This window comes from Triticum aestivum, chromosome 1D (assembly GCF_018294505.1).
Source record: "Triticum aestivum cultivar Chinese Spring chromosome 1D, IWGSC CS RefSeq v2.1, whole genome shotgun sequence".
Classification (NCBI taxonomy): Eukaryota; Viridiplantae; Streptophyta; class Magnoliopsida; order Poales; family Poaceae; genus Triticum; species Triticum aestivum.
Window position 1 is genome coordinate 9,766,000 of NC_057796.1, and position 26,573 is coordinate 9,792,572.

Genomic DNA, 26,573 nt, shown 5'->3' on the forward strand with positions numbered 1-26,573 from the left:
CTTTTAGACGGCACACGACGACCAATACGTCCGTGACACATGGACATGCTCGCCGCACTTGACCGCTCTGTGACAGCAGGAGTGTAAGCAGGAGGTGTAAGCCGAGTGCCCTCTAAGAGCTGTCTTCGCTTATACATTACAATTTCTTTGATACGGTTTTTATGTGGGCATCACCACCTGATATAGATTCGTCCTTGATACGGTTACCGGTTGAAATTTCTTGATGTGTCCCTCTCTATATGCTTTTAGTGCCATCGGGAATTTAGTGGGTTCACCACCTCTTATAGAAAACAAGTGTTTCGTGTTTTGTACTCCACACATGGGGCTGACTTGTATTCACAATATATAGGAGTACATGCCTTGGTAATCATGGTAAATCAAAAGCAAATCCTCAGCCGAATCAGACTACAATATTCGGTGGGATATTGTGCTAGTTTCCTATTACATGTGATATGAACAAAAGGTATACTTTAACATCCTCCCTCAGCTTGTGCGTCGTACGGAAGCAAGCATAAGCTGGAGCGGAACTCATTGAAGAGTTGTGACGGCAATCCTTTTGTCATGATGTCAGCATACTGATGCGAGGATGGCACATGAAGAACCCGGACCTCACCAAGAGACACCTTCTCCCGAACGAAGTGGATGTCAATCTCAATGTGCTTGGTGCGACGATGCTGTACCGGATTAGAGGCCATGTGGACAGTACTAACGTTGTCACAGAAGACAACCGTGGCAGACGTCAGAGGGCGATGAAGCTCACCAAGAAGCTGACGGATCCAATAACACTCAGCAACAACATGAGCAACCGCCCGATACTCCGCCTCGGCACTGTAGCGAGATACGGTGGTCTGTCCTTTAGACGACCAAGAGACAAGGTTATCTCCGAGATAGACGCAGTAGCTAGACGTAGAGCATCGAGTATCAGGGCACCCAACCAAATCAGCATCAGAGTAGGCTGTAAGCACTCTGGAGGAGGAACTCGAGAGGTGTAAGCTGAGGTCGAGGGTGCCATTTATGTACCGGAGAATGCGCTTAACCAAGTGCATATGAGGCTCTCGGGGTGCATGCATGTATAAGCAGGCCTGTTGAACTGCGTGCGCGATGTCCGGTCGCGTGAGTGTCAAATATTGCAAAGCACTGGCGTAGCTCCACTACATGGTGGGATCGGAGAGAAGAGGGCCATCCTGAGCCGAGAGCTTGCACTTGGTGTTGATGGGAGTAGCGGAGGTGTTACAGTCAACCATGCCGGCGTGGTGAAGTAACTCCAAGGCATACTGTCGCTGAGAGAGGACCTTCCCGAGGATGTCCGAGTGAGAGAGATGCCAAGGAAGAATGACAAAGTACCGAGGTCTGTCATGGCGAACTCTGTGTGGAGTTGCTGTGTCAGGTGTCGCAGGAGCTGATCCGTCGATGCAGTGAGAATAATGTCGTCCACATAAAATAGGAGGTAAGCGAGATCGGTGCCATGCCTGTAGATGAAGAGAGACACATCCGACTTGGAAGCGACAAAGCCAAGCCGATGTGCAAAGAGGGCAAACCGCTGGTACCAAGCGCGTGGGGCTTGCTTAAGGCCATAAAGAGACTTGTGCAGGCGACACACGTAGTCCGGGCAGGCAGCGTCAACAAAGCCGGGAGGCTGCTGGCAGTAGACCTCCTCGTCAAGAGTGCCATGGAGAAAAGCATTCTTGACGTCGACCTGGTGAATCGGCCACGACCGAGAGACCGCAAGGCTAAGAACGATGCAGATCGTCGCAGGCTTACAACGGGGCTGAATGTCTCATGGAAATCAATGCCCTGTTGTTGAGAATAACCTTGAACCACCCATCGGGCCTTGTACCGGGCAAGGCTGCCGTCCGAGTGGAATTTATGTTTGAAGATCCACTTCCCTGAAACAACATGAGCACGAGGAGGATGTGGCACAAGAGACCACGTACCGTTAATGACAAGAGCATCAAATTCCTCGGTCATAGCACGATGCCAGTGCGGGTCATGGAGTGCACCCCGGTATGTTTTCGAAATAGGAGTGGGAGTGGAGTGAGTCGCGGAGAGATTTAGACTGTCAATGGGCTGGAAGATGCCACGTTTAGCACGAGTTACCATGGTGTGAGTGTTGGACGGGGAAGGGGCTGGTCCACCACGACCGGCGGGGATGGACTAGTGGACGCCGAGGAGTCAGAGGGCGTCGGGCTAGGAGCGACCGCAGGCGTTGTCGTACGTGGAAGGAAAGGGCGGACCAGGAAAAGAACTAGCCGGTCCGTACGGGGAGTAGATTGGGAGCCGCCATGCATGGCGGGTTGCGGGCGAGCGGGTTTAAATTTACTGTTTGGGGGGGGGGGGGGGGGGGTTCACTTGTGCATATAGACTTGTCAACTGCAAAAAATAATAACTCCTAAACAAGCTAAGTCATCTACAAAAATCTCCCATTCATTTCATGAAAACTATAGTTTCAACACGATGTTGACATTCTTAGTGTCAAACTTTAGTTTTTTTGTGTGGAAATCAAACTTTTGTGATTCGTTGGATTTTAATAGATCAGGATCTAAAGTATTTGGACTGGGTTTGATATTACCATTTTTTAACGGATTTGATTATAAATTATTTTACTTGGATTTAAATTTGACATCTCTCCATCTTGGTGCTTCGTACATGAATGCATTCCATTCGTGCCTCCACATGGTAGATGATTTGGATTTGAATACATATTCCATTCCAGTCCATGCATATGTGTCTTATCGGTCGCACTGCATAAAAGGTTTAACAAAGAAGATTTTGAGCAAAGATTATGCTCTTTATTTCAGGCACAAGAAGGAACAACGAGCATGCATTGAACTCTCGTTTCTTCTTTGCATCTACCAGATCAAGATGCAGAGGGAACTCTTAAATACTGCAAAAAATAAAGGACAAGCACAGGCTAATCGGCATTATTAGGGCGACAAACAGGACAAATCACGCGGCCTTAGTGCAGCTGCGCTGGCAGAAGTTGGCGACGCGGTCCTTGCATTGGAAGCTGTCGCGGCCGGCCACGGTGGACTTGTCGCAGGTCTTGCAGGCCGGGTTGCAGCTGCTGGGCGAGGTGTCCATGCACGTGCACCTGGGCGGGATGGACCTGGTGCAGGTGCCGCAGTTGTCGCAGCACAGCGACGCGCTTGGGGTCGCACCTGTAGGCAGCGAACAACGTGAGTAAGCGGCTTCGCTGGCATACTTGGTGAGGAGATGAAGAAAGAAAAGTAGGATCCCGGGCTCACCTTGGCCGTGGGCGAGGGGCAGAGCTGCTGCGAGGATGACGACGACGGCCAGCGTGGCGAGCAGCACCTGGGGCCTCATGCTTGCGTCTTGTTGGCGAGGATTGGTTGCAAAGACTGAATATGTAGCAGGGACTGGGTTGGTTCGTGCTGGGAGGTTGATGCCTAATGGGGTGGAATGCCGGGCTTCTTATAGGGTGGAGTCCCAACCCGATCGACTGAGGCGAGAGCACAAGTGACAATAGAGATATGAGCAACTAGCAGCACGGGCACCAAGCTTTACACGCAGAGAGCATGTGGGCGTGATCTAGATTGGATCTCTAGCAGTAGCATGCATGCATGAGGCGTCGTCCGTGGGTGGCCTGCAAGTGTTTCACACGTAAATCTATTCAGAAAGCTTGACGACAACTGTAGTTATATATAGCTGGCTGGGGACGGCAATATATATACATATACATATAGTAGGTGGCTGCAGACTTTGTAGTGCACCGCGTCAAGTACCACCTTGGCTTTTCACACATGGGTTAGTTGGTGGCTTGCTGCGTGCCGCCGCGTAGATTTGATTGGATGATATGTGACTATATATGGTAAACGCCAGTTAGCTAGAAGGATAGAAGTAGCCGTCGGTTCACTTGTACTAGATGCATTGGCACATTCCGTGCCCGGCGAATCAGTGCAAGTAGGGGAGAAGCAGGGGAGTTTGTTGAAGATGCCCTTAGGGAGGCCTCAGGCAATTTATGGACACCATGCGTTCTGAAACTTTATGATTTGGAAGTGTGTGTAATTTTGTTTTGTAGTTTTTTTTTGCAGGCAAATTTTGTTTTGTAGTTGTTGGCATGAGTATAGGTATATGAGCCCTATGGAGAGTCCTCCTATTCCTAGCTAGTTGCGCGGAATAGTCATGCAAACACCTAAAGTGGCCTTACATGGGCTGGTCATCGGCACTATCTATAAATAGTAAGATTATTAATTTTCCGAACTCTTTTGTTGCAAAAGGCTTTCGAAAGTTGTAAAAATCCAGTTGAAAAAGGAAAAAATATATTAAGGAAAACACAAAATAGTCATATGCGTAGGAATATATATTCAAAAATTGCATCACATATATCCTCGGCAGCCTTATTCTCGGATTCGAAATGACTCATGGTGATGTCCAAGATGATGAGGATGTTGTCGAAGTAGAGGACGGAAATGAACAGTAGTGAGCAGTTGTTTCAGAGACGCTCCCCAAAAACATAATCACCCTTCTCCCCACGCAGGATTGCAAAGGACGCGGTTTCGGAGGCCTGTACATCTGTGCACGTGGTCTATGGGACGGGATCTCCAGAAGCAGCAGCAACATGAGGAACGACGGTGGATTGTGCGTGAGGAGGCATATGTGATCTCATCTGGGTGAAGGCTAAGGGTGCCGATGCCTCCTATATATGTGGTTGTGGTTTTGAGACATGGGTTCCACCCATCCCTGAGTCGGCAATAGCCCACGATATGACGTCTTAGATTCGTGGTGCGTCCATAAATGACTCATAATAAATTGTTAATAAATTATCTGTTTCTGACGGACAAAAATTAAACGCACACATAACATCGGTCTGAGTTGAGCTCGTTCAAGAAAACGACGCACGAGCGAGGTGTGGCATACGTCGGAGGTGGATTGTGTGTGTGCGCGCGCGCTACTCCTTTTCTCCAGCACCATGTCATGACACGCACATAGGCCTTTTAGATTTTTCAAGAATTGTTTCATATATGGGCCCTAGGCCCATCTATAATTCAACGGATAATCAAACTCTGATTTCTTCTCTGCATGTATGCATATCAAGCTGCAGAGTGAACTGGAATGACTGCAAAAAAAGAAAAGAAAATCACAAGCTAATCGGAATTATTCGGGCGACAATAGGTCCAATCCCGCGGCTTTAGTGCAGCGGCATTTGCAGAAGTTTGTGAGGAGATCCTTATAGTCCATGCATCTGCACTGCGGCGGGAAGGACCTGGTGCAGATGCCACACTTGTCGCAGCAGAACATCGCGTCTGCAGGCAGCCAACGAAGGTCAATACACAACAACCTGCTAAAGTATGGGTAAAACCTTCCCTTTTGTTGTGTGCATGCACTCAGCAGATCCCCTAAACATGAGATTAAATATTCAAATCGATCCTAATCATCATAGTGGGTTTAAATTTACTATTTGGGTGATTTCACTTGCGCATACAGACTTGTCAACTGCAATAAATAGTAACTCCTAACAAGCTAAACCATCTACAAAAATCTCCCTTCATTTCATGAAAACAATAGTTTCAACACGATGTTGACATTCCTAGTGTCAAACTTAAGTGTTTTTTCTGTGGAAATCAAACTTTTGTGATTCGTTGGATTTTAATAGATCTGGATCTAAAGTATTTGGACTGTGTTTGACATTACCATTTTTTAACGGATTTGATTATAAATTACTTTACTTGGATTTAAATTTGACGTCTCTCCATTTTGGTGCTTTGTACATGAATGCACTCCGTTCATGCCTCTACATGGTAGATAATTTGGATTTGAATTCAGATTCCATTCCATTCCATGCTTATGTGTTTTATCGGTCGCAAAGCATAAATGGTTTAACAAAGAAGATTTTGAGCAAAGAATATCCTCTTTATTTCAGACACAAGAAGGAACAACGAGCATGCATTGTACTCTCATTTCTTCTCTGCATCTACCAGATCAAGATGCAGAGGCAACTCTTAAATGCTTCAAAAAATAAAGGAAAAACACAGGCTAATCGGCGTTATTCGGGCGACAACAGGTCCAATCACGCAGCCTTAGTGCAGCGGGTCTTGCAGAAGTTGGTGATGAAATCCTTGCACTGGAATCTGTCACGGCCGCCGACGGTGGACTTGGCGCAGGTCTTGCAGGCCGGGATGCACCCGGTAGGCGAGGTGTCCATGCATCTGCACTGCGGTGGCAAGGACCTCGTGCAGATGCCGCACTTGTCGCAGCACAGCGTAGTGCCTGCAGGCAGCCAACCAAGGTCAATAACCTGCTAAACTAAACTGACTTATTCCATGAGGCGAAGAGGAATCCCGGCCTCACCTTAGCTACGGGCGAAGGGTAGTTTAATTTGTACCTTATATATGTTCATACTTAAGGTTAGACACTTTTCTATTAAGTAAATTGTTCTCTATCAATAAAATATGTCATGTTATTGCATACATACTAGGTGGTATATCTATGTACTTGCAATGTGCTAGATAGGAAATGCATGGATGTTATTCATGCTAGTATATTACTTAGCTTGAAATGACTGATGCCATGACTTAGATGTTTACTTGCTTAATATGATTTTCATTCTGTTTTTAAGTCACAAACTAGTATGATAGTGTTGTGTGCTAATGCCATACTTGATAGTCATGTTAATTAGTTGATATCAACTAGGTTATATGTTATATTGGTAGCATAGCGTGATGTCTCCTGTGATGATCCACCATGCTTTGCCACCCTATATAGTTTATATAGTACATATATTGAATTTCAGAACTTTAATCTTTGAATTATGAACATAGGAAAGTCCGATGATGACGATAGGATACAAGAGTGCGAGTACTGCGGCGACGACCGGGGTCTGTGCGACATGCCTCACTTGGAAGGCGGTCGACGCTTCAGTATTAAGCTCGACGAGACCTTCGATGTTTATACGGTACACAACGACGACAAGTCTTTTTCTGTAATTAAGCATGACGACTTATGTTTCTTCAAAGTGTAATTTCCGCTTTCTAGAATTCAACTAGTGCATCCCCTGTCCTGCAAGACATTATCTATTGGAGAAGATGGATTTCAAAGATCATGAGAGTATGGAGATAAAGAGAGTTCACCTCAGAACCCATCATGGTTGTACTTTTGCCGCAAAGCTATACAATGCGGTGACCTACTCCCATTTCGGTTGCTCGAATTGGGCGGCACTATGCAAGGCGTATGGTTTTCATGAGGGTATGTATGTCACCTTCGATCTAGGTGATGATCTAGATGACATGGATGAAGATGATGTTGACGCAGATAATTTCGACATTTGGGTCGATGTTCATACACTTCCACTTCTTCCTCTATGTGAGTTTCTCAAACATATTCAATAAGTAATTTATATTATATTTATAAAAATAGTTGACAGCTTGTTTCCATTGACAACTTATTTCCATTCTTCAAGAAATGTACGGAAAGTAGTAGACAAAACCTATTACAGTTATGGGTCTGAGCTAAATTGCGAGGAGATAAATCATTTTGGTTCATGGATTAAAGATGTTGAGACTTTTAGGACGAATTATCATATCTCTCTAAGTTATTCTCAATACGTGCCACTAGTGCATGTGTTGAACTATGGTAACATCCATCGAGATATCATGGTAAGAATTTTATTATGTCATCAGTTCATTTTTTGCATAGATTCTTTTAAGATAAACTACATTTTGCTAAGTACTTCCTCCTTTCCGGTTTATAGGGCTCAATTAAAAAATCTCACCAACCAACGTAGATGGTGAGTGGTGGAATACTTTTTGTAGTTTGCAAAAACACTCAATTAATGCTCTTGTTTTCCTAAAAAAATTACAAATGTATTAACTGCAATACATGCATGCATAAAGAACATGCATTAGTCAATTTTCTCTTAATACTAGCATGCAATGATTTAATGCATCTTGGAATCTGAACATGTGATGGGGAACAACCAAATTGAGACTTATAAAATGGAAAAACTAAAATTTTGAGATAAGCCCTTTAAACCGGAAAGGAGGGAGTATGTTATTATGATGTTTTTCAACAGAAACTCCCGGGATATTGTATACCTAGATTTATGGAAATGATAGGTGACATGAGGATTGTTAGCTTATGACCAAGTTGGCCTACATACCATCGCAGTGCATACACGATTCGTCGAAGTGCTGACATCATCACAATCAAAGATTTGAGAAAAGTTCTGAAAGATCACAGAGAACTACTTAGGGAAAACATCAAGCGCAGCCGACAAATGGGAGATAGGTTCATATGTATTCTCCATAATGCAGAATCTGGGGTTTACCTGTTTTATGCTATTTTATGTAACATCCCAAATTTTCAATTTGGAATATTATACATTAGATCATCATTGCATAGCATATTTTATTGCATTTTGGCAAATCCTCGAAAAATCCTAAGCAACTCAAGGACCCTCGGAGAGAGTTGGGGATTTTCGTGGTTTTCATATTTGATTTTTATCAAATAATGAAACGAGGATTTTTGGTTTTATTTGTTTTCTCTCCGAAAATATTTCGTATTAAAATGAATGAGAGGAGAAAATATGACTTCTCCAAAATAATTGAAATATTGGAGGAAAAATATTAAAATCAAATATTTGATTTTATTCGGATTTTATTTGCAATTTTAATTGCATTAAAAAATTGCACGTTTTCAAAACTGCATTTTTGGTCCAAGAAAATGTTCATCTCGTTCTAATTATTTTCATTAGACGGTGAAAATTTGTTTTAGCATTTTTGGATTTTTATTTATTTTTCTATGATTTTTTTAGATTCGGCGAAATTATTTATAAAAAAAAAAGTCGCCCGAGTGCTGACTGGGCCGAAGCCCAGTCGACGGCGCAGCTCCCCCGCGCGGCCCAGCTGCTGTCGTCTCCCACCTGGAGTCGGACGCCGCCGCCGCCTTGCCCCCTCCCCCACAGCACCGCCCCGACCCCGCCCCCTCTCCCTCACCCCGTTCCCCGACCCTCCCCAACCCGACGCCGCCCAACGGAGCTCGAAGCTGCCGCCGCCGAGAGGAGCCCGAAGCCGCCGCCGCCCGGAGCCCCGTACGCCGCCGCCCTCGTCGCCCCTCGCCGCCCCGGCGAAGCCCGCAGCCCCGCCGCCCCTCGCCGCACCTCGCCCGACCCGCCGGAGCCCCGCCCGATCCCGCCGGAGTTCCGCCGGACCAAGGTAGCCGAACGCCGTTCGCCGTCCGTTTTTTTTAAAACCGCCTCGGTTTATTTTTTTCAAAACCCTAGATTTTTAATAGATCGGTTTATTTTTTCGGTTTAATTAATTAGTGAACGTTCACCGATCCGTTCGTTTTAAGGAACGTGTTCGTCGGATTGTCGCTGTTTAACTGTTCGTCGGTTTTCTTTTTCGTCGGATTTTCCGCAATTATTGCAGATCGCGATTTCTGATCAGATTTTCGTTTTAGTTTATCTTTTCGCTCGTTTATCGGAATCAGGCGATTCAAGCGCCTAGAGTTTCGTCCCGAAATTCTCTTTCCGTTTAACCTACTCAAACAAGTTTTTGCTACTGTAAAATTTGACCTAGATCCAGATTAGTAAACGAAGCTGGGTTTTTTTCGCCGTTTGAGTTTCGTTGCTTCGTTCGGTTTGATTCTTTTTGCAAACCGGAGTTCTTAAGTTGAACTTTCTGGTTAGATCTTTTATTTGAGTTTTCCCTGTGCATTTGATAAGTGCCTATTGTATGCTTGTTTGTTTGCCATAGAGTACCCGGAGTGCGCCGCTTGCTACTTCGAATCTCTAAGTTTCACGGATCATCAGCAAGGCAAGTAACACTTTGATCATACCTTTTACTCCCCAGTTTTATTGCATTAGACCAACCCTCAAACATTGCAAGGTTAGGATCTAATTAAATTGTGGGTATTGGGAAGTAGTTGAGGTAGTACCTATTACCTGTTTATTATCAAACCCTTGGGAGTTACTTCTACGTTTGCTTATATCGCTATGCTATGCTAGTAGACGTGGATTGGGTTTGAGAGATATTCACGACAGATGTGAGATTGTTAATTAATGGTTTACTTAAGGTGGCAACTAAAACTCACAACTGGGTGGATTGAGGCACCTGGAGAACCCAGTGTTGCCTGTTTTTCTAAGGACCGCCACCCAGGCTCAAAGGGATCATAAGATTATTCATGCTAGAAACTTCCGTGTGCAGCCACAAGCTATTATGGGCTCTAGCATAGTTGAGTAGGTTACATGATCTCTTGAAGAGGTGGGCTAGCAGATGTAGGGGAAAGTAGGTGTAACTGTCCACCCGGAGTAAAGGGTTATTGTTTCTGAAAGACTGTGTCTCGGTCATCCGTTTCTCAAACATCATGTAGTGCGAGAATCAAGCGGAGGCGATCGAGTCTTGTGGGGAAAAGTGCGCAAACCTCTGCAGAGTGTACAAACTAATCATGATTAGCCGTGTCCCCGGTTATAGACATCTTGAGTATCTAGTACTTGGATTATCATGTGAAACTCATCACCATGTTACTTTAATTAATTTTGTTGGGTTAATGATGATAATTAATTGGGATTGAGATGCTGTCAACCATCTCAATGTTTAACAACCACCATGATAGTTAAATAAAATTTATTCCTTTGTGGTAGGAAAAAATTGGCTTTTTGCATGTAGTATAGCATTATGCTGTTCATTACTCTCTATGTGTTACATTGTCAGCATATTCCATGTGCTGACCCATTTTCGAGCTGCAACGTTTTATGTTGCAGACTTTTCAGACGACGAGTAAGGTGCCTTAGGTCGTGGTCTTATACTCAGTGATGCCGTTGGAGTTGATGGACTCACTATTCTTCCAAGTCTTCCGCTGTTATCATATTAGATGGCCTTAAGCCATATTGATCATACTTATTTCTTTTTGAGATATTCGATGTAATAAGTGTGTGATTGCTACTCTGTTATAAATCCTCCATTTGTACTGTGCGTGTCAGCATTACTGATCCAGGGATGACACTAAAGCACAGAGCACAGACTGTTTGAGGTCTGGTCGCTACAAAGGTGGTATCAGAGCACACGCTGACTGTAGGACACGACCACTAAGCTTAAACCCTAGAACACTAATCTCTTCTCATTTCTGACTCCTCTCCACTTTCTACTCTTTTAGGAATGACGGATGCAAGGAACAAGTTCATGCAACCGGATGAAAATACACCTTTTGGACGACACTTGAAGGAAGTCACTAAGTACCTGAACATTGGAATACCAAGCTTCACCGGGACCTACAACGCCACACTACCAGAAGAGGAGCGCTGGAAGATTCAAGTTCAAGTTCTAGGAAGGACGTTTACGCCAGTCACTGAGCCTATAGAGTTTTCCTTTGATGCACCAACCTGGAGTTTAGGAAAGAGCATCGCAGCCCACATCTCTATTGGACGCATTGGAGACGTCTACCACAGGGAGCTTAAGGATACTATTTATCAGATTTTTGGACGCCGAGATGAACAATGGGAGATGATCAGCACCAAGAAGGATGGATCAATTGCAGCTTTCATCCAGGAGCAAAACCAACACATTCGTCGCCAGGAGAACCAGATGTGCTCAGACATGATAGATCTGAAGAAGGCATTGACCAAGATCATGGAGTTGGAGGAAGAACTCAAGGCTACACGTGATGGATAGGAGGAGGAGATCGCCACGTTGTTGGAAAAGAATGACGACCTGATAAAGAAGATCGGAGTATTCATGGGAGACCCAGCTCCAGGAGGAGAAGATAATGATTCTACTTGCCCGGATAACTACATCATCATCGACGACACCGACTCAGACCCCAGTGAAGATGACTTTGTTACTGAAGCTGGAGCAGATGTCATGGAGTCTTCGACCGATCAAAATTTCTAGTAGACCAGTGTATATAGCATAGTTCGAGCACTTTGTAATGATAGTTAGATCGATTGTATGCCTTGTTTGATTTGATTGAGTGATATTGATTGTGTTTGTCTCATGAGCATATGGGTAGTGTTTTCCCTCTAGACCTCATTCTATTCTAAATTCTCATCTTTTCTAAACCTATCAGATGCCTCCGAGACGCGACACCGGATTTGTTTTCCCACCGGAGATCACTCAGTTGATTCAGCAGCAGAATGCCCTGATGCAAGTGTTAGTACAGAACCAAGGCAACAACAACAACAACAACCCACCACCACCACCTGTTGATCACTTAGCCCGTTTCTTGAGGCTAAATCCGCCGGTGTTTTCCAGCAGCACCGAGCCGATTGTTGCAGATGATTGGCTCCGCAAAGATGGAAGGGAGTTGACCACTGCAGGATGCACAGATGCGGAGAGAGTGCGTTTTGCCGCACATCAGCTTGATGGACCCGCAGCATCATGGTGGGAGAATTACACAGCCACCCACCCTATTGACACTGTCACATGGGACCAGTTTCAGCAAGCTTTCCGTACTGCCCATGTTTCAGCAGGAGCTATGGCCATGAAGAAGCGTGAGTTTCGCAACCTACGCCAAGGAGGACGCACCGTAGGCCAGTATGTGGAGGACTTTAGTAAGTTAGCACGTTATGCTCCAGATGACGTTGCTACAGATGCAGCCAAGCAGGAGAAGTTTTTGGAAGGACTGAATGATGAGCTGAGCATGCAGTTGATGGTAGCAACCTTCAACAACTACCAGGAGTTGGTAGATAGAGCCCTCATGATTGAAGGGAAGCAACAGCAGATTGAAAACCGTAAGAGGAAGTATGGACAAGGGAAGTACAATTCTGGAGCTCAGCAGAATCCACGTTTTACCCCGAAATCGGGAGGACAGTTTCAGCATACCCATGGAGGAGGTAGTTCGCACAACCATAATGGACCCAAAAATGGTAACGGGCATGGAGAAAGCAACGGACATAACCGTAATAACCCATCTACCCCAGCCAAGAGGGATCTAAGTCACGTTACTTGTTTCAAGTGCCAGAAGACTGGACATTATGCCACTGAATGCCCGGAAGCCCAAAATGGAAATGGCAATGGAAGCTCTGGGAAGAAGCCTAACCCATTCAATAAACGACAAGTGAACCACGTTTACGTGGAGGAGGTTGAAGCACAGCCTGATGCAGTAATAGGTAAGTTTTTGGTTAAGTCATTTACTGCAATCGTTCTTTTTGATACTGGTGCATCACATTCATACATATCAAGGGGATTTGTGGATAAGTATAAATTGCCCACCAAAGTTCTTAGAACCCCTCTGTTAGTAACCTCGCCAGGAGCAGAGTATATGGCAAGCCAAGGATGTTTTCAGATGCCATTGGCCATAGGTAGGCATGTTTTCCCCTCAGACCTAATAGTTTTGGAGTCGCAAGGTTTGGATGTGATTTTGGGAATGGATTGGCTATCGATGTATGGAGGAAACATCGATTGCGCCAGTAAGATGATTTTGCTTACCACCCCAGAAGGAAGAAGGATTAAGTATGTATCCCGGCATATGCCGAAGAGGACTCAGGTGAATTCCTTATCAGGAGTTGTACGGGAGGAAGTACCAGTGGTGAAGGATTACACGGATGTATTTCCAGAAGAGTTGCCAGGCATGCCACCAGATAGAGACATTGAGTTTTTTATCAAACTTTTGCCAGGCACAGGGCCAATATCTAAGAGACCGTACAGGATGCCCGCAAAGGATTTGGAGGAGATTAAGAAGCAGATTAAAGAGTTACTGGGTAAAGGCTATATTCGCCCAAGTTCGTCACCTTGGGGATCACCAGTACTCCTAGTGGAGAAGAAAGATGGATCGTTGAGGATGGTTGTTGATTATCGTGGATTGAATGAAGTGACCATCAAGAACAAGTACCCACTGCCAATGATCAATGATCTGTTTGACCGATTACAAAGAGCTAAGGTATTTTCCAAGATTGATCTACGATCAGGATACCATCAATTAAAGATTCAAGAGCAGGATATACCTAAGACGGCTTTGACCACCAGGTATGGGCTATATGAGTATACCGTTATGTCATTTGGTCTGACTAACGCACCTGCTTATTTCATGAACCTGATGAACAAAGTGTTTATGGAGTTTTTGGATAAGTTCGTCGTGGTGTTCATTGATGATATTTTGGTCTACTCAAAGAACGAAGAGGAGCATAAGGAGCATTTGTGTTTGGTACTTGAGAAGCTCAGAGAACATCAGTTATACACCAAGTTCAACAAATGTGAGTTTTGGCTGAAGGAAGTTGGATTCCTCGGACATGTTATATCTGGAGAAGGAATAGCAGTAGACCCCACAAAAGTTGACACAGTAACAAGCTGGGAATCACCCACGTCAGTTGGAGAGATCCGGAGTTTTCTTGGACTTGCAGGATACTACCGGAGGTTCATTGAAAATTTCTCGAGAATTGCTAAGCCCATGACAGAGCTGTTAAAGAAGGACATCAAATTCAATTGGACTGAGGAATGTGAAGCTAGTTTCCAAGAGTAGAAGAAACGTTTGGTTACATCACCAGTGTTGATTCTGCCAGATCAACGCAAGGATTATGAAGTATATTGCGACGCTTCACGTCGAGGACTTGGAGCAGTGCTAATGCAGGAGGGAAGAGTTGTTTCATATGCTTCACGACAACTTAAACCCCATGAGAATAATTATGCCACCCGTGTTTTGGAGTTAGCAGCCGTAGTGCATGCGTTGAAGACATGGAGACATTTTCTCATCGGAAACCATTGTGAGGTGTACACGGATCACAAGAGTTTGAAGTACATTTTCACGCAGAAGGAGTTGAATCTCCGGCAAAGGAGATGGTTGGAGCTCATTAAGGATTATGATATGAGATTGCATTATCACCCAGGAAAGGCTAATGTAGTAGCTGATGCGTTGAGCCGCAAGAGCCATGTTAACACACTCATGCCCGGAGAGTTACCGAAATTATTAGCTGAGGAACTTCGCGAGCTATGTTTGGAGATAGTTCCAAGAGGCTATTTAGCAACGTTGGAGATTCAGTCTACCTTGATGGAAAAGATCAGAGAAGCTCAGAAGTCAGACAAGGAGATTGACGAGATAAAGGAAAGGATGAGCAAAGGAAAAGCCAAGGGATTTCGTGAGGATGAGCACGATACCTTATGGTTTGAGGACCGCGTTTATGTGCCCAATGATCCGGAGATCAGGAAGTTGATCTTGCAAGAGGCCCATCATTCACCGTATTCGATGCACCCAGGAAATACCAAGATGTATTTGGATTTGAAGGATACTTTCTGGTGGACCAGAATGAAGAAGGATATTGCGGAGTATGGAGCAGTTTGTGATGTATGTCAGAGAGTGAAGGCAGAGTATCAGAAGCCAGCAGGATTGCTACAGCCATTGCTGATACCCGAATGGAAGTGGGATAAACTAGGCCTGGATTTTATCACGGGATTGCCCAGGACTCGTTCAGGCTATGACTCAATATGGGTTGTAGTCGATCGTTTGACGAAAGTAGCTCATTTCATCCCAGTGAAGACCACTTACACGAGTGCTAAGTTGGCAAAGATATACATGACCAGAATCGTATGTTTGCATGGAGTTCCGAGGACCATTGTATCAGATAGAGGAACCCAGTTTACCTCGAAGTTTTGGAATCAGTTACATGAAACCTTGGGAACCAGGCTAGAATTCAGTACAGCTTTTCACCCACAGACAGACGGACACACCGAGAGAGTCAATCAGATTTTGGAGGACATGCTGAGAGCTTGTGCGCTAGATTATGGATCTAGTTGGGACGACAATTTGCCATATGCAGAGTTTTCTTACAACAACAGTTATCAAACCAGTTTGAAGATGGCCCCTTTCGAAGCTTTGTACGGAAGGAGGTGTAGAACACCATTGTTATGGGACGAAGTTGGAGACCGCCAGTTGTTTGGACCAGATTTGATTAAGGAATCAGAACAGAAAGTGAAGTTGATTCGCGATAGGCTCAAGGTGGCCCAGTCCAGACAGAAGAGTTATGCGGATTCTAAACGTAAGGAGACAGTTCACGAAGTCGGAGACAGAGTTTATCTTCGAGTATCACCACTTCGAGGAGTGAAGCGCCTTGGAGTTAAGGGAAAGTTAGCGCCACGTTTTGTAGGACCATACAGAGTTTTGGGAGCGTATGGGAGAAGTTGCTTACAAGCTGTAATTGCCTGAAGGATTGTCAGGAGTTCATGATGTATTTCACGTTTCCCAGTTGAAGAAGTGCCACGCAGAGATGGCTGAGATGCCACTGAGAGATATAGTGCCGCTGGAAGCGATTCAGTTGGAAAGTGATTTGACCCATGAGGAGAAACCAGTTAAGATTCTTGAGTATGCCAGCCGAGTCACCCGCAGCAAGGTTATCAAGTTCTGCAAAGTTCAGTGGAGTCACCACACTGAAGATGAAGCCACCTGGGAACGAGAGGAAGATCTACGGAAAAACCACTCTCACCTATTTTCTAGCCAACCCGAATCTCGAGGGCGAGATTCATCTTAGGGGGGTAGGTTTGTAACATCCCAAATTTTCAATTTGGAATGTTAATACATTAGATCATCATTGCATAGCATATTTTATTGCATTATGGCAAATCCTCGAAAAATCCTAAGCAACTCAAGGACCCTCGGAGAGAGTTGGGATTTTCGTGGTTTTCATATTTGATTTTTATCAAATAATGAAACGAGGATTTTTGGTTTTATTATTTTTCTCTCCGAAAATATTTCGCATTAAAATAAATGAGAGGAGAAAATATGACTTCTCCAAAATAATTGAAATATTGGAGGAAAAATATTAAAATCGATTTTATTCGGATTTTATTTGCAATTTTAATTGCGTTAAAAAAATTGCACGTTTTCAAAACTGCATTTTTGGTCCAAGAAAATGTTCATCTCGTTCTAATTCTTTTACTTAGACGGTGAAAATTTGTATTAGCATTTTTGGATTTTTCTTTATTTTTCTATGATTTTTTTAGATTCGGCGAAATTATTTATAAAAAAAAAAGTCGCCCGAGCGCCGACTGGGCCGAAGCCCAGCTGACGGCCCAGCTCCCCTGCGCGGCCCAGCCGCTGTCGTCTCCCACCTGGAGTCGGACGCCGCCGCCGCCCGTGTCCCGCTAGGGCACCGCCGCCGCCGCCTTGCCCCCTCCCCCACGGTACCCCTCCTCATATCAGTACCCCCGACCCCGCCCCCTCTCCCTCACCCCGTTCCCCGACCCTCCCCGACCCGACGCCGCCCGCCGGAGCTCGAAGCCGCCGCCGCCGAGAGGAGCCCGAAGCCGCCGCCGCCCGGAGCCCCGTACGCCGCCGCCCTCGTCGTCCCTCGCCGCCCCGACGACGCCCGCAACCCCGCCGCCCCTCGACGCACCTCGCCCGACCCCGCCGGAGTTCCGCCGGACCGAGGTAGCCGAACGCCGTTCGCCGTCCGGGTTTTTTTTTAAACTGCCTCGGTTTATTTTTTTCGAAACCCTAGATTTCTAACATATCGGTTTATTTTTTTTCGGTTTAATTAATTAGTGAACGTTCACCGATCCATTCGTTTTAACGAACGTGTTCGTCGGACTGTCGCTGTTAACGAACGTCCGTTCGTTTAACTGTTCGTCAGTTTTCTTTTTCGTCGGATTTTCCGCGATTATTCGAGATCGCGATTTCTGATCAGATTTTCGTTTTAGTTTATCTTTTCGCTCGTTTATCGGAATCAGGCGATTCAAGCGCCTAGAGTTTCGTCCCGAAATTCTCTTTCCGTTTAACCTACTCAAACAAGTTTTTGCTACTGTAAAATTTGACCTAGATCCAGATTAGTAAACGAAGCTGGTTTTTTTTCGCCGTTTGAGTTTCGTTGCTTCGTTCGGTTTGATTCTTTTTGCAAACCGGAGTTCTTAAGTTGAACTTTCTGGTTAGATCTTTTATTTGAGTTTTACCTGTGCATTTGATAAGTGCCTATTGTATGCTTGTTTGTTTGCCATAGAGTACCCGGAGTGCGCCGCTTGCTACTTCGAATCTCTAAGTTTCACGGATCATCAGCAAGGCAAGTAACACTTTGATCATACCTTTTACTCCCCAGTTTTATTGCATTAGACCAACCCTCAAACATTGCAAGGTTAGGATCTAATTAAATTGTGGGTATTGGGAAGTAGTTGAGGTAGTACCTATTACCTGTTTATTATCAAACCCTTGGGAGTTACTTCTACGTTTGCTTATATCGCTATGCTATGCTAGTAGACGTGGATTGGGTTTGAGAGATATTCACGACAGATGTGAGATTGTTAATTAATGGTTTACTTAAGGTGGCAACTAAAACTCACAACTAGATGGATTGAGGCACCTGGAGAGCCCAGTGTTGCCTGTTTTTCTAAGGACCGCCACCCAGGCTCAAAGGGATCATAAGATTATTCATGCTAGAAACTTCCGTGTGCAGCCACAAGCTATTATGGGCTCTAGCATAGTTGAGTAGGTTACATGATCTCTTGAAGAGGTGGGCTAGCAGATGTCGGGGAAAGTAGGTGTAACTGTCCACCCGGAGTAAAGGGTTATTGTTTCTGAAAGACTGTGTCTCGGTCATCCGTTTCTCAAACATCATGTAGTGCAAGAATCAAGCGGAGGCGATCGAGTCTTGTGGGGAAAAGTGCGCAAACCTCTGCAGAGTGTACAAACTAATCATGATTAGCCGTGTCCCCGGTTATGGACATCTTGAGTATCTAGTACTTGGATTATCATGTGAATCTCATCACCATGTTACTTTAATTAATTTTGTTGGGTTAATGATGATACTTAATTGGGATTGAGATGCTGTCAACCATCTCAATGCTTAACAACCACCATGATAGTTAAATAAAATTTATTCCTTTGTGGTAGGGAAAAATTGGCTTTTTGCAAAACAGTAACCATAGAGCTTTCCACCAGCCAAATATGCATGTAGTATAGCATTATTCTGTTCATTACTCTCTATGTGTTACATTGCCAGCATATTCTATGTGCTGACCCGTTTTCAGGCTGCAACGTTTAATGTTGTAGACTTTTTAGACGACGAGTAAGGTGCCTTAGGTCGTGGTCTTATACTCAGTGATGCCGTTGGAGTTGATGGACTCACTATTCTTCCAAGTCTTCCGCTGTTATCGTATTAGATGGCCTTAAGCCATATTTATCATACTTATTTCTCTTTTGAGATACTCGATGTAATAAGTGTGTGATTGCTACTCTGTTATAAATCCTCCATTTGTACTATGCGTGTCAGCATTACTGATCCAGGGATGACACTAAAGCACAAAGCACAGACTGTTTGAGGTCTGGTCGCTACATTTTACCATCGAGAGAGTAGGAGGTCTTAGGTATTTGTGTGCTAGATTGTGCTAGAATGATGAGCTAGTTCTTATATGACTATGATAATGAGTTATGTGCTACCTTTGTTCTAGATTGATGAGCTTTCCTATATATATGACTACAATGATGAGTTGTTATTATAATGATGATGATGATGATTAATGGTTCCTTCATTTGCTTGCTAGCTAGTATCGAGTTCTCTCTCTATATGTACTAGCTAGCATCGACAAGGCATGGAGAAAGAGAGGTCACTTCTCTCTATATGTAGTAGCTAACTAACACAATATGAAACCCCTAAACCATCCAAAACCCCAAACCCCTCCTTTAAAAAAATTCTAGCGCCTGCCAGCTGCTGACGTGTGGCTACCTTTTAGTCCCAGTCGGTGTCACCAACCGGGACTAAAGGTCCCACAGCCCCTGGCGCGGGATCGTGCCACGTGGTGGGCCTTTGGTCCCAGTTTTTGAAGCGGGACTGAAGGGGGGGCTTTAGTCCCCACCCTTGAGTGCCGGTTGTAGAACCAACACTAAAGGTCCTTACGAACCGGGACTAAAGGCCGATTCTGCACTAGTGCTTCATGACGGACTGCACGCTATAACAAGCAAAGGGGTTATAAACGAAATGCATGCATGCATCAAAGTTATATAAAAATTTGGCATGACCTTGCCTAAAAATAGGACATATCGAGTTTGCTCAAAATTTGCCGAAACGGAAATAAATCGACTTTTCGGCAAAACATAAGCAACCCGAGGGCATGTCACTCGCCCAAATCCCTTCATATCTCAAACACACATGTTCCCATTCTTGAAATGTACAACTTTTTACTCACCTATCTCCTGAGAGAGATCGGGCATGGTTAGATGAGGCATTCGCTACCTATAGGGATGATCGAAAGTGTTGATGGCTAAATAGCTAGCTAGATCTAGTTGTTGGGAGTAGAGATGACTCTAGCTAACTAATGGAGAAGGAGAGAGATGAGCTAGCTAGCTAGATCTATATGTACTGAAGGAGGGAGAGCCAAATAAATGAGGTAGATAGAGAAGAGAGGCCATTTATGAAGGAGAATTATGGTGGAGGGGGGCATTTGGGGAGAGAAGAGTGGTAGAAGAAAGAGAGAAGAAGGGCAACAATGGTGGAGAACTAACTTAGAGGGAGGAGAGGGGAAAGGAGGGTGCGAGGGCAAAGGGGGGAGGGCAGGGGGTGAAAATTGGCACCAGCCACGCCTAGTAGTAGCGTTGTTTTCTAGCCAGTGCTACTGCTATGGTGCTTAGTAGTAGCGCTTGTCAGGAGCAGTGCTACTACTAAGTGGGGCCATTAGCAGTAGCAAGCGCTACTGCTAAAATCTTAGCAGTAGCGCTTTATTTTGGGCCGTTCTGTGACTACAGCTAGCGTCGGTGGGCTCGTTGGGTCTCACTTATCAGTAGCGCTTTTTTATTTCTAGTGCTACTGCTAAAGAATTACTTGTAGCGCTGCCCGTGACCAGCGCTACTACTAATTAGCAGCAGCACTTGTGATTTTCCAGCGCTACTACTGATGTCCTACCTATAGAGGCGCGATGGACCCTGGCACTTGCCCGTGGGAGGGATGTTGCTTCTTTTTTTGGTGTTTCCGTGAGGTTGTTTAGAGTTTGTGTCCTACTCAGGAAGATGAGGTGGTGGCGACTCTCTAAAAATGTAATAAGGTTCTCCCTGCCTGGCCCATGATCCAGAGATGCGTCTAGCGTCGTCGGAAGGTGCGTGGAGGTGTGTCTCTAGCGGATCTAGCGGGATTTGGTTGGTGCTAGTCTTCGGTGGATCCACTTGGATCCCGTATTTATTCGTCTTTATTCGTGTGTCTACAGGTTCAATTCTTTCGATCTATACTTCGCTTCATCGACGGCGGTTGTGGTTCTGGTGTGCTGGTCCTGTGGGGCCTTATCACGATGACTTTCTGACTGTCTAATATAACAAGTTTGTCCCGGATTCAGTGAGGGAGTGGTGATGACGGTGACGCGCCTTCGGCTTGCTCCAGTGCTTGTAGTCATCGCTAGGTGGTCTACAGATATGGATATAATTTTAGTTATTTTTATGCTTTGTGTACTTCCATGCTAGGATGAATAGATTAGAAGTTTTTTCGAAAAAAGCTAGCGTCCTATTAATGAGCACACAAACGCTGCTCTTTTCTTGAATCTTGATCCCAAGTTTCACTTCCAACTGGCTCCCGTGGGACGCCAGGACATCGTCGAGCCACCATCCAACAACTGCGTCATCCATCTCTAGCATCTAATGGAGTGTAATCGAACTCCTCTGACCCCGCAGTTACAGGGCTTCGATCAGTCAATCTCGAACTACCATCGGCAAGGGCTGAAGATCATGTTTCAACATTAGGTTAACTGGGATACCATGCAAAGACAAAATCGCCAAATCTAAGATTGTGCACAACAAAGTAATGTACGACAGCCAAAATAATTGATGATCAATAAGCATTCTCAAAAGCATGTCACAAGAAGATTTTATTACAGATCACATCATTGTCCATCCCTTGACATCTGGTTTAGTGCAAGTTTAGAAACATACAACACAGTAACAATACGCCGTGGATGGGTTTTCGACCCAACACTCTGATATCATGACGTCGCGTCCCCAAACATTCTGGCAGGCCCTCTTGCAATTTGGTTCCGTGCACGAAGGGCTTAAAAAACCAATTCGCTTCTGGCATTGCTCTGTAGACAAGAACAAACATCATTAGAATAAGTCCAAACTGAGAAAATTCAAAAACAATATCATGTAGTCCGGTTAACAGGAGAATAGAAACGTATATACTATATAGGGATGGGGAGATTGATTCTGTACCAATATGAATGGAGTTTCCTAGCTGCACAATCACCATAAGGCAAAGAAGAATAGCTTTCCCCTCCATAAGAGCAGACACAAATTTCATTCCAGATGTACTTTGGCAAAACTGAATTTCTTATGCCTAAGGCTGTTTGGGCGTCCAGCAGCATACATGTTTGTATCTTTATATAAGACTCACAACTAGAGTGCACTTACTACCATCTCACTCAATAAATTTCTAAAAGATTTGACCATATCACTCAGCTTAATTTGCAAAATATTGTTCTATGTTTACGGTGGTATCCATTTACTGTACTGTAGTATTACATTTGTCCGTATCTTTGGCAATATAAATTTGGGAGATTTCCTAAATTGTGCGCCGTTAAATGTGATATCATCAAATCTAGTATTAAATAGCATATCATTTGAGTACTTGCACATTCGATGTGGTTAGGCCACCGTTGACCATCACCTGACAAAATTTATTCTCCTGTTGCATGACGGCTTCTCATTTCCCTTCTCCTTCCTCGCATCTACTTCAAATTTATGTGTCGCTAGCTAGGCCAACGCTCAGGCTATCAGCCGATCGGCTATGCCCGACAGGTGGGTCCTGCATGTATCAGCCTTTTGGTACTTGAGTTGTGTCTCTCCTTTCACAGTCAGTGGGCCACACATATTGGCATGGACCTACCGGTCAGACACTTGCGTACTCTTCAGATGGTTAAAAAAGATCAAGCAGGCCCTGGCACTCCGTCCCCAAACCCAGCCCAGCTCGCACTCCAATTCTCCCCAATCCCCTCCTTCTCTTACGAAAAAGGGTTTCCCCCCGCTTTGTATTCCAAAACAACCGACCGATACATCCAACGATAGGTGCTGGGGCGGAAGCAGCACCGTCACGCCCAAAAGAAACGGAAGAGAAAAAACAAAAGAAAGGAATGACAACAGAGTCGGAACAACGAAAACAACGATGATCCGCAACCGTTGGGCCCTCCAAAGAAATCCACCACAATCCTAGCGCATCGGACCCACGCATACCAAGCACCACCTTCAAGAAGGAATGCGACGATGTCGATGCTGCTGCCCGGACAGGTCCTAGGGTTTCCTCCGGTACGCGAGGGGGAGTGGGTGAGGGGGATACCCGACGCCCTTCAGGAAGGAAAGACGGCGCCCACGAGCATCGCTGCGTCGGTGCTGGCGAAGCCAACATGGATTTGTCCCGTCCACCACACACCCACCACCCCGACCGATCCGTCACGCTCCACCAAACTCACAGCCCAACCAACATGCGCCACCACGGTCTTGGAGCTACCACCGCCGTCTCGCCTTTTCCCATCCTTCTCTTCCAGCATCGGTTACAACCTTCCCTAGCGAGCGGCAGCATGCACCATCTTGCCTGCCATCATTCCAGTACTAATACTCGAGGGGCCGCCCAGATCTTTTTCGCCGCCCCCTCCCTCCTAGGTCGTTGCCTCCGTTTAGATCTTACAACCATGTCAACCTTGCTCTCCACCCACCCAAGTCGACTTCGCTGTTCTCACTACAGCCGTGTCTTTGGTCGCTAGCATTGCACCAAGCCGTCTGCCATTTCAAATGCCGCAGTCGGCGCCAGCGCAGTAACACCACACGCTGCAGCCAAATCGGCTCCACCAATGGTCACCACACAGGCAACACGGTGATGACTAGGCATGAAGCACGAGCATGGCGGTAACGCCAATGACCACAGGCACGGCAATTCTAGCGTCCAGGTGACGCTTTTTTTTCATTCTCATACCAGCTCACTGTTCATTTGGCTCATCCCACCCCAACCATAGCTTTCCTTTATGACCTTTCTCTGGTTCTGTTGCGGACACTGAAGAATCGAAGAGCTAAGGAACAACATGGTAGAGGACCAAGGCATTGGGCCGCCAAAGATGTCACCAGCTGCGCTCCGTCCCCTCTGCTTCTTCCTAGGCGAACATGAACAGAGATGATAGAGGGTTAGAGGCTGATTTGATCAGTCAGTTTGCGTTGGCCGAGGCAGGTTCAGAGTATAGACTTAATAAAAATACAAAATATCTCTTAGATAAAAAATAAGGCAAATGAACGTAAAAATGGAAGATGGGCTGTACATACTAAAAAAAATCCTGTGCAAAGCCTAGGACTGGTTTGTGTAATGGTTAGTACTCCCTCCGTTCCTATTTGTAGTGCATCTAGGTTTTTTTTAGAAAAATTCCGGTTTATAGTGCGCATTTGCAGCCATCCCGTACTTTGGACACAAATAGCCTTGCACAGCAGTGCACATGCAGCCTCCTCGCTTGTCGCTTCTGCCGAACTGCAACAGCACATGGCCTGGGTGGGTGTATGCTCCGTCCAAGCTGCAACCTCCAGCTCACGTGTTGGTATGCGCACTAGATATTTGAATAGAGGGAGTATAAGGCTTTGATGAGTAACTCTGGTGTACGACCTGTATCCGATACTTTTTTTGCATCTTTATATTGTCCGGGCAAAAATATGGATGCCTTGATATGTATCATCATACAACTATTGACATGAAATGTTGGATGTATAGCAGCATTCAAAGCAATATATTTCTCTATATGTGCACTAATTTCACGTATAAAAACACCTGAAAATCTATCGTTGTTTCATTCGACGTACTCTTGGGAAGGTACAAAATTCTGTGGATGAACTGGGAGTATATAAGTTACGGTGTTAATTATGGGTACAAAATTCTAGTCCACTCGTTCAACACCCAGATCTCCTTATCATCAGCAACCGCTACCTATCTGTTATCCCTCCTCTTGGTACTGCTATTAGGCTGACCTCGAAGCTGACCCTTTCGACCTCTGCTCGTCTCAGGGACCACCACTTTGAAGGCTAGGTTTGCAAAAAACACTACAATAAATTTTTTTTTGCAAAAAACACCATGTCTTCATTAATGTTTTTGCAAAAAACACTGATCGGCGGATCGGCCTCAGTTAAGTGAGTTTATTACAGATGAGGCCCACCAGTCAGGCTGATGTGGCACCAATTTCTCACACCGTTACATGAAATCGTTCGCTAGACGTGGGGCCCGCTTGTCAGCCTTACAAGCCTCTCTCTGGCATTACATCGAACACTCTGCGTGCAGTGCATACGCCGGCGAACAAAGGCTGTCGCCGCGAACCTCAGCCAGGCGACGAAGGTCAAGGACGGCGAGGACGGTGGCGCCGGGATGGGGCGACCGTGCTCAAGGATGGCATCTGCGGGGGAGCACTGGCGTCGGCGAGGCCTCTGGCTTTGCCGAGGACGGACGAACGGCGGCCTCTGCCTCGGTGCGGCAACGGCGATGACGGGCTCTGTCTTGGTCGGGGGCAGGACGGGCGGTGGCGGATTTGAAGATTTGAGGAGCTGGAGCTTACCTGTTGCACCTAGCCACACCTCCCTCGCGAGGGTGCAGGGATTCCGATTCCCGACGCTGCCTGGAGCTCGCGTGCGTGGCCTGGGAGATGCCGACGCGGTCGGGCGCCCCGACTCCTGTCTGCGAAGCTCGGGGCGGACGAGACCAGCTGCAGGTCGCACATATAACGGCGGCCGGAATCTCGTCGTTGGTGGGCGGCGGCACCCATGGAGGCCTAGTTCGACGTCGACGCCGAGACCTGCGTCCGCACACACTTTGTGAGGCACCATCTGGCATGCGGGGCTCGCCGGCGCCGAGGCAGGTGCACCTCCTGAGGAATGGATGCTACTTAGCTTCGTCTCAGTACAGCGACACCGGCGGCGACCTGCGCCTCAGCCGGGACAGGACGAGCGGCTCAGCGGTGAAGATAAGGCAAGCAAAACAAAAAACCATTCATTTTTTATTTTCTTTCAATGACAGGTGGACCCCACAGGGCTCCACACATGTTCACAACGTTACCCAGCGTCACCGTTACATGCCAGGTGTTTAGCGATGTCACGTCAACCTAACTGGCGGGCTCCATCTGCTATAAACGCAGTCAACCGAGCCAAAGCCGCCAATTAGTGTTATTTATAAAAAGATTACCGTAGACGTGGTGTTTTCTGCGAAAAAAATGTATTATAGTGTTTTTCGCAAACCTAGCCTTCAAAGTGGTGGTTTTGTGCAATTTACTCTGGAGGACAAGAAGCCTCTCCTGAAGATAAGGTAGGAGACGGATTACAAATCCTAGATTACCAAATACAAGTAACACAGATATATCTCTAACATCCCCCCGCAGTCGTAGCGGTAGCGTTGCAGACAACAGGAGCGTCGCGGACAGTCAGACTGGAGAGAATAGCAGCCGACAGGCTGACATCCCCCCGTAGTCGTAGCGGGAATGTCGCGGACGGTGTCGCGTCGCGGACATGTTGACTGTAGAGGAAGCCGACGAGTTGCTCAAGCGGATGATAGCCCTTTGTGCCGATGTCGAGGTAGTCAAGAGCGTAGGGTGGTGTAGCCGTGGTCAAGGTAGCCGTGCGAAGAATGCCATGGTCGATGTCGAGTCGGGGTAGCCGGTGTCGAGGAAAACACCGTGGAGCCGCGGGTGTAAGGAGGCGCCGAGTTAGCATGGGCGCAG

General features: G+C 45.8%; 1 protein-coding gene across 1 annotated transcript; it reads right to left on the reverse strand.

Annotated features, from left to right (window-relative positions):
* Positions 1-2,767: 2,767 nt before the first annotated feature.
* On the reverse strand, positions 2,768-3,399 carry LOC123162643 (Bowman-Birk type trypsin inhibitor-like). The gene is made up of 2 exons (XM_044580430.1): positions 3,246-3,399; positions 2,768-3,158 (listed from the first exon to the last, which is right to left on the reverse strand). Exons 1-2 carry the CDS (start codon positions 3,322-3,324, stop codon positions 2,947-2,949), a joined length of 291 nt encoding a protein of 96 aa, XP_044436365.1. The 5' UTR covers positions 3,325-3,399; the 3' UTR covers positions 2,768-2,946.
* Between the last annotated feature and the right edge of the window lie 23,174 nt (positions 3,400-26,573).